We start from the raw sequence: 9,051 nt of genomic DNA on the forward strand, positions 1-9,051 counted from the left end.
TCCCAAGTTCGATTCCGGTCAAGGGCATGTACCTTGGTTGCGGGCACATCCCCAGTGGGGAGTGTGCAGGAGGCAGCTGATATCAATGTTTCTAACTCTCTATCTCTCTTCCTTCCTCTCTGTAAAAAATCAATAAAATATATTTTTTAAAAAAGAAAATGTATTGCCAAGTTTTCTTAGCACTCAAGTTATCTAATACTAGGTAATTGTGTTAGTAAAAGCTGTTTGAATCCTATTCTTCAGACCACATTAAGAAATCAGCAAAACCAGTCATCATCTGTCTATCCAGAAGAGTAAGAAGATGGTGGGGGGATTAAAAATAATGTCAAGTAAGAAATGGCTGAGGAAAATTACTTTTATTCTGTATAGCTTCAGAGGAAAGAATGAGGATCAGCGAGTATAGTTACAGGAAGCAGAATTTGACTCACTGCAAGGCAGACATGTCCATGATGAGAACAATTTGAAATGTACTGGGCCCTTCTACTGTTATTTGAGTGCTCCCTCTCTAGAAATGCTCAATCAGACCACATTACAGTAAGAAATAGCCATGCACATTACACGTATCGTCAGTCCGAAATAGGACTATGTCTTTGAGCAAGGCTTTAAAAATAATCTACTCCCTGCTCAGTTCCTCATTCTATTACCTCATCTTCTAGATCAAGGTATCCAGAATTATGACAGTTCATCAATGAAGCAAATGTTTATCTCTTGTAAATTTAATTCACTCCGTTGACCTAAAAAATGCCGGGATAATGCTGTTATTGACACACTGGAAGTTCAAAGATGTGGTCAGCACTATTTGTCATTTTTGTGCTATGACTAAACTTTCTGAAGTTAATGGGCTTAGAAGAGAGAACATCATTTACCTGAAGTTATTTAGCAATAAAGTAGATTTTATTTATTCAAAAAAAAAGAAGATTCTTTGCAAAGGCCATGAGATGGGATAGAGCCTGCCACATTTGAGAAGCAGAAAAGTGCACTGTGTGACTAAAGGGAAGGGGAGGGAGGCATGGCTTGGGACAAGTTGGAGAGAAAGCAGCAACCATCATATGCATGGGCTGGCAGGCCATGGGCAAGAATTTGGATTTTATTCTCAGGGTAATGAAAATTCATGAAGGCGTTTTAAGCATGATCAAATTTGCATTTTTAATAGAACACTCAGTGGATGGACAGATAGATAATGATAAGCAAATACAATTAATGGTAGTAGCTGAATTTAGCTGGTAGGTATAAGAATGTTTACTGTAAAATCATTTCAACTTTTCTGCATGTTTAAACATTTTAAAAATAACATGTTGGGAAAATCTGGCTACAGTATGAAGAATGGATTGCTGGAGAATAAGAGTGGCTACATAGATAGCAGCTAGGAGACTTTTAATGATCATAGAAAAGGGAAATGGTGGCTTGGACTAGTGTGCTGGCGTAGAGATGGCAAGAACTGGACAAGATTTTGAGATATTTAGGAAGTAGAATCAATATGGTTTCCTGATTGAGTTTGCCTCATGGCAAGGCATAAATTAAAGATCACTGCCCAGTGCCAAGTTAATATAACTGAGTGGATGATTTTACCAGGTTCTGAGTCAGGATGTACTGGAGCAGAAAAACCTGGGTGCAAGGGAGAGGGTAGAGTGTTCAGTTTTGAATATGTTGAAAACATAAGTTATTTCAGTGGAGATGCCATACATGCAGTTGGATCTTGGATCTGGGTCTGGGTCTGAGAGAAAAGATCTGGATTGGTGAAGTGAGTTTGAAGTCATAAGCATATAAATGGTCATCAAACCATGAGAGCACAATACATAATAATGCCTGAAAGGGTATAGAAAGTGATGAGAAAAGAAAGAACAAGCAGCAAAGAATCGAATGTTTAACATTTAACAATTTTTAAGAGACAAGGAGAGGGAGTAACTAATAAAACAAAAATTAGGCACATGTATGACAAAAGGCTTTGGAGTTGCTTCCAGTCTTTTGCAATAAATTCCCTATGCATATTAATTTCTCACATATGTATCTATCTCTGTAGGATAACTAACCCAAAGTGAAATTGCTACATTTTGTGCACACACACGTACACGTACACACACACACACACACACACACACACACACACACACACACCATTTTTAATTTCAAAGTATTTATTTTTGAAAAGAAAAGACTGCTTAGAAAAGCCACCAAACAGACAATTTAGCTAACCATATTTAAAATGACATTTGATAGGATTGGTTAAATAAATCTGATGTATCCCTATAATGTAATACCATGTAGCCATAAAAAAGAATGAGGCTGTCAATATATTCTGATATGCAAGGGGAAAAAGGACGACTTACTTTTCACAATTTTGAATTATTTGAATTTGTTTTCATTCACATGTATTATCATTATTTGTACTTCTACACCATACTTAGTAAAAAAAAAAAGGTGTGACTTAAAGATTAACTTATCTTTTATTTCTGAGAGCAACACCAACAGATTTCTGATGCATACCTGAGTTTTGCATCATGGAAATGCCCAGTTAGATGTTGGTTTTTATAAAATACAGTGAATTGCTCTAAATGTGGTGAAGATTTGAACAAAATGTTCACGCTTGTCTTGAGTTCAAGATATAAATTGTGGACTATATTACTTTTCCACTTTCATTATTAGTGAAGAAATCCACTTTATTTGTCTACTTTAGAGATGTCTCCAGACTTTACCATCATCACCCTTTCACCTCCCTTAAAAATGCCTTTGAAGACAGAATGAATCACATCAAGTCTGATGACTATTTTTCCAATATAGAGAGTGATGATGATTTTAAATTTTTTGTTTTCTGTTCTCAAGAAAGGTGGCAGGGATATAGGTGTGAGTTTTTTTTTAAAAAAATATACTATATGTACTAAGCTACACTAGACCACTAACTTCAATTTTTTAGAATTAGTCTATTTTTAAATAATATTTAAAATGGATTGCTTATTCTCTTACTAAGAATAATACTAAATATATTATTAAATCTGTTTTCCAAATTCAAGAAAAAATTTAGAATATGGAACATTGAGCTAGAATAAACCAGAAGATGATTCTAGTTTCCCTACTACTAAAAATCAGTTACTATCTTCTTAGGGGTTTTATATGAATTCAAATGAAAAAATAAGCTGAGGGGCTAAAATATGACTCCAGAAAAAGACTAGGTGAAGTATGTTCATACTTAAATAATCAGAATTTGCTCCACCTTCCTTCATCTATGTGTTCCTGTCCACCATGATAAGCATAGGATCATGCCAAGGACTTCAGTGGAAAGAACACTGGCCTAGGAGTTACATGCTGGATTTAAGTCCTAATCCTCTACAGGAGTCACAGCTTCTATATGATTGTGGGCACGTCATTTCAGTTTTCTGGGTTCAGACTTGGAATCTGCAAAATGTGGAATCAGGTCTGAGGCACCTTTCAGCTTTAACAACCTTTGCATCTAAGTTTGGTTGGTTAAGCATCTGGAATTCCAGGTGACAGAAAGTATGGTAGATTGAACTATTGGCCATGATTCTTCATTCCTTCCTGCATCCTCACTCTTACCAAGGTTTCATTATGAGCAGAATGTATTTCCCTGCCTCTTGATTTTGGGCTGGGCCATGTGACTTCCTTTGACCAATGGAGTATCAATAGACATGATGCAAACTTTGCTCACAGTGTACATTATTTCTTATTCCCTTTCAGATAATGGCTTAGAACATTTTATAAAATATATGTTTGCAACAGAACTCTCTAATAGGTAGGTCATAACTAGGGTGACCCTATATCCAAATGTCCCCAGGTCAATCTTGGTTTATCTATGTCATTCTGGTATATTAATTTAGCTTCCTTCACTATCAAAGGTGGGTTTATTTAGATTATAAATTATATAGTCACGACAGAAAAACTTGAAAACTTACCTGGGTGAGCCACATAATTGCTAAAATAACAAGGCAACTCCCTGGCCTCAGCGACCATCCCCACACACCTTCTTTGAATCATGGGGATTCCCAGGATGAGGAAAGGGTAGCCAGTATTCCTTCTTCTTACTCTTCAAGTGATCTACATTCTGAGTGGCCCCATTTTCCCTCAAACCATTTGAGGAAACCTAAAGTAACTAATAACTAGAAAAAGTGTGGGATTCTCAAGAGAACTATAGTGTCAAATAAGCTTGCACCAACCATTTCCCTTACGGTGTAAAGCCTATAATCATTACACAATTTGCTTGTTGACAGAACAATGTGGCACACTTTCTATCATCCAATCAAGATGTCCATGGGCCATGGACATATAATGGTACATGCTTTTTTAGACTTTCAGCAAGACCCTAAATGTTCATCACACTGACATCTCTCCCCTCATGTCCTAATGCCCTCAAGTGAGAAATGCCAGGGAAGAAGAAGTTCAGGACCCAAGCCTGATACTGGTAGGAAATGACAGCCAAACAGTCTCAGGATGTCTCATTTTGGAGAATGGTACCTTCAGAGCTGACGCTTCCCCATGCTGGAACGAAGCATGAGTATACCCTCTACAGGAGTCCCAGGATTGTCGGCCATCTTCTGCCAAAGGTGTTGTTCTTCTCCCTGTGAGTCCATCCAATCCACAGTCTTCCCATGGCTCACACCTTAAAAAGGAAAATAGAAATATTACTCTTCACATATTAAATGTTTTGGTCTTCTGGAAGATATCTAGTAACCTCTGAGGGGGCCTTTTGATCACAGAGCCCTTCGCTGACTTGTTCTCACTAACCATATCTAGTGAGTGGTGTTGAGTGAAATATAGCTTTTACAGCCTGCACTACTCTCTTCTGCATAGATGATGAGAAACAATCAAAAGGGTACTCGTAGCTCCTTTCATCCCCACTTTGGTAGTTTGCAGAGAGCTAGTTCATCTGGATTGAGTTTACATGACAGAATAAAAGGCTGAACAAGGCTCTGGTGCTCTTTCTTTCTAACAACTCCAGTTCTTTGATCTGGGGAGTTTTCACTTTACTGGTATAGATATTCTAGGCTCTCCTTAATCTATAATAAGTTGATCATCATAGGGGTGGGTTTATTCTTAACAGGAATGTTGACCATGGTGCATGCAGAACACGTATGTCTGGACCAAGCTACAGAATACTGAGTTTGGGGTCTGCATGTGCTACACTACTATAATTTTCCCCCTATACTTGTGTCTTGTGGTGTGTTTCCATGGTCTGTTTGCAAAAGATCAGATGTTAGTTTTCAGGGAAAATTATTTGTTTTAACTAGTGTGAGTAATGGCTGCAAATTATGGACAGGGATGAGAAGAGGACGAAATAAAGTTGGTCTTGGACATCCTCTCTCCTATCAGAGTCTGTGTTGTCTGGTGATCCTCTCCTGGGAAAAACCTGAAGTAAGGCCCAAAAAAGCAGTTGAAATTCACTTAGACTAAAGTGTAAATTATACTTTGTGAAAAGAATGAAAATAAAAATTATGCATCCCAAACTTCTAGTTGAAGGATATATCGGTAAAGTTGTGAAGTAGTATATTTATTTTAAAAATGAACAGATCATTGGTTAAAGGCATGGGACATCTGTGGAAATTAAGGAGTCAGCTGTGCTGAAATTACATATATACCTACTACATATCACACCTTCAGGAACCACTCCCAAACCCCATGCAGAGTCACAGAGCAAATCAGGGTCCCCGAGTCCCTCACCACTTCCAGAATTCAAACGAACTCCTCCCAGAAAGATGTTGCTAGAAAAGGCCTCCTTGTCCCAGATGGTAAGTTCTAGGCAAACATTCTTTATATCCTGGGGATGCAGGCCACAGAACATGAAAGTATGATTCCACTGAGGGTTAACACTCCTTTTTATTACCAGAGTTTTGTGCTTGGTGACTTTTTTATCATCAGGGAGCAGGTAGCTGCAGGAAAAAAAATGCAATCAAGCCATCAGTGAGACAGTAGGTGGAAAATGGCATCCTTGAATAGTCGTTTCAATTTCACATAATTCCTGCTGTGTGTATGTGTGATATGTGTATTGGATATTCTCTCCCAGATTCTTATATGTCTAAATTTGGATTTACTTAGTGGGATGGTTTATTATTTCTTTTAGGTGGAGCAATAGTGAAATGCCCACACTCTCTTTTTATTTTTATTAGGATACTTGGGGCCACCAAGCATGAGCTACAGAGTCATCTGCAGATGGCTGCTACTTGTGTTAGGCTTAGAGTTTCCCAGGAGAGACCAAGCTGTGAATCTTGGCAAGCTGCTGCTAGTGCTGGGCCTGGGCCCACTTATCAGAGGTATGGAACACACTGAGTCCAGCTGCTACTTGCATGAGAGATTTTAGGAAATTCTGAAGGCTGAGCCATTCATACAAAAAAGACACAGCAGAGATCCAAGATGGCTGCTAACGAGATGGCAGGCTGCAAGATAGTGTGTGACTGAGAGAACAAAAGGAAAGTGTATGGACTTCCGGGGAGTATATGTATTTGTGAGTGAGGGACAGCTATATTCCAAAGGACTGTTGGGGACTGTCGGACTGGGCTCCCCTGGCTGGGCAGCCTCTACTGTTGCTGAAATCTCTCCCAGATCAGCCATCTCTGCCACAGAGAACACACCATATTGAAGGGGAGAGTGGCTGTGATCTGAAGCCCAGCCTTACTTTCAACTGGGGAGACCTTGGATACCTCGCGGGACCCTACAACCACAATGCCCGGGACCAGTTGCCTCAGCTATGAACCCATGAACACCTGGACTACATCATCCCCAACTGAGGGCACCTAAAAAGCCTGTCAAGAGGCAGACAAAGTGGTGCAAATATGTGGATGAGCCCTGCAACTTCTCACAGAGCAGATAGAAAGAACAGCCAAATCGAATAACATCCAACTGGAATTGGCGAATTAAACACAGCTGTTGAGGCAAACCATGGATGGAAAGGTCAGATATCGCTTAGAGAAAGGAGAGAGAGAGCTACATAACCAGACACCCAGAGATGAGCTATCAGGGGGAGACAAGGAAACAACCCGCATACAAAAAAAAAAAAAAAAAAAGAAGAAGAAAAAAAACATCACCAGAAGAGGAAGTAAATGAAATGGAGGCAAGCACTATGTCATAAAAGGAATTCAGAGCAATGGTCATAAGGTCACTGAAAGGGATGGAAGACAAATTCAACAATATGTGTAAGAACCAAGAGGAAATTAAGAAGCAAGAAGAAATGAAAAAAATGAAATAGATGCAATAAAGAACTCAATAGAAAGCATCAACAGTAGACTAGAAGAAGTAGAGGACTGCATCAGTGAGCAATAAGACAAGGTAGGAAAAAATACCCAAGCAGAGCAGCATCTAGAAAAAAACTTTAAAAAATAGGAGGAGAGCGTAAGGGAACTTTGGAACAACATGAAATGAAACAACATCTGCATAATAGGGATGCCAGAAGGAGAGGAAACTGAGCAAGGACTAGAAAACCTGTTTGAAGAAATAATGACAGAAAACATCTCTGATATAGGGAAGAAAAAACTCACACAAGTCCGAGAAACTCACAGAGTCCCAAACAAGATGAACTCCAAAAGACCGACACCAAGACACATTATAATTAAATTGGCAAACACTAATGACAAAGTAAAAATCTTAAAGACTGCCAGAGAGAGAGACAGAAAGTTACCTACAAAGGATCCCTCATCAGACTAGCAACTGATTGCTCAACAGAAACACAGGCCAGAAGGGAATGGAATGAAATATACAAACTCCTGCAAAGGAGGGTCTGAATCCAAGAATACTGTACCCAGCAAGGCAATCAATCAAAACTGAGGGTGAAATCAGGAGCTCCACAGACAAAAAAGGACTAATGGAGTTTATTACAACCAAACCTACAATGCAATAAATGCTAAAGGGTCTTCTGTAAAAAGAAGAAATAGGAAGGGAAGAAGGAACACAGGAGTAAAGAATAAAAATGGTGACAAACAAGTACCTGTCAATAATAACTTTAAATGTAAGTGGAGTAAATGCCCCAATCAAAAGACATACGGTAGCTGAGTGGATAAGAAAACATGATCCATATAACTGCTGTCTAGAGGACACCCATCTCAGAACAAAGGATTCACACAGACTGATGGTGAAAGGGTGGAAAAAGGGTTTTCAGGCAAATGAAAATGCAAAAAAAGTTGGGGTAGCAATACTTATATCTGACAAATTAGACCTCAAAATGAAGGCCATAAAAAGAGTTAAGGAAGGCCACTTCATAATACTAAAGTGAGCAATTCAACAAGAAGATATAACTCTGGTAAACATATATGCACCCAATACAGGAGCAACAAAATGCATAAAAAAAATCTCCTGAAGGATATCAAGGGAGAGGTTGACAGTAATACAATAATAGTAGGGGACTTTAGTATCCCACTAACACCACTGGACAAATCCTCTAAACAAAAAAATCAGCAAAGAAACATCAATCCTAAATGACTCACTAGATCAAGCATCTTCTCAGATCACAATGGCATAAAACTAGAAATCAACTACAATAAAAACAAATAAAATCAAACAGCTGGATGCTAAATAGCATGCTATTAAATAATGATTGGGTTGCCAACTAGATCAAAGAGGAAATAAAAAGCATCCTTGCAACAAATGGCAATGAAAACACAACAATCAAAAATCTATGGGACACACAGTGAAAGCAATCTTGAGAGGGAAGATCATAGCTCTACAGGTCTATCTCAAAAAACAAGAAAAAAATAGTAATAAATTATCTAACCCTACAACTCAAAGTTAGAAAGAGAGCAACAAGAAAAGCCCAGCGTAAGTAGAAGGAAGGAAATTATAAAGATCAGAGCAGAGATAAACGATATAGAGTCCAAAAAAAACACAACAATACAAAAGATCAACAAAACCAAGAGCTGGTTCTTTGAAAGGATAAACAAGATTGATGAACCTCTAGCCAGGATCACCAAGAAGCAAAGAGAGAGAACCCAAATAAGCAGAATCAGAAATGAATGAGGTGAAGTAATAACAAATCCCACAGAAATACAAATGATTATGAAAAAATACTATGAACAGCTCTATTCCAACAAAATGGACAACCTAGACAAAATGGACATA

General features: G+C 38.4%; 1 protein-coding gene across 1 annotated transcript in view; it reads right to left on the reverse strand.

The window, feature by feature from the left end:
- The window catches only part of SYTL5 (synaptotagmin-like 5), a 250,237-nt gene that overhangs the window by 7,900 nt on the left and 233,286 nt on the right, over positions 1-9,051 (reverse strand). The window contains exons 15-16 of the mRNA XM_014533436.1: positions 5,668-5,876; positions 4,465-4,609 (exon numbers count right to left, since the gene is read on the reverse strand). Of these exons, the coding sequence (XP_014388922.1) occupies positions 4,467-4,609; positions 5,668-5,876 (352 nt within the window). The 3' untranslated portion in view covers positions 4,465-4,466. The remainder of the gene's footprint in view (positions 1-4,464; positions 4,610-5,667; positions 5,877-9,051) is intronic.

This window comes from Myotis brandtii, unplaced genomic scaffold (genome assembly GCF_000412655.1).
Source record: "Myotis brandtii unplaced genomic scaffold, ASM41265v1 scaffold976, whole genome shotgun sequence".
Classification (NCBI taxonomy): Eukaryota; Metazoa; Chordata; class Mammalia; order Chiroptera; family Vespertilionidae; genus Myotis; species Myotis brandtii.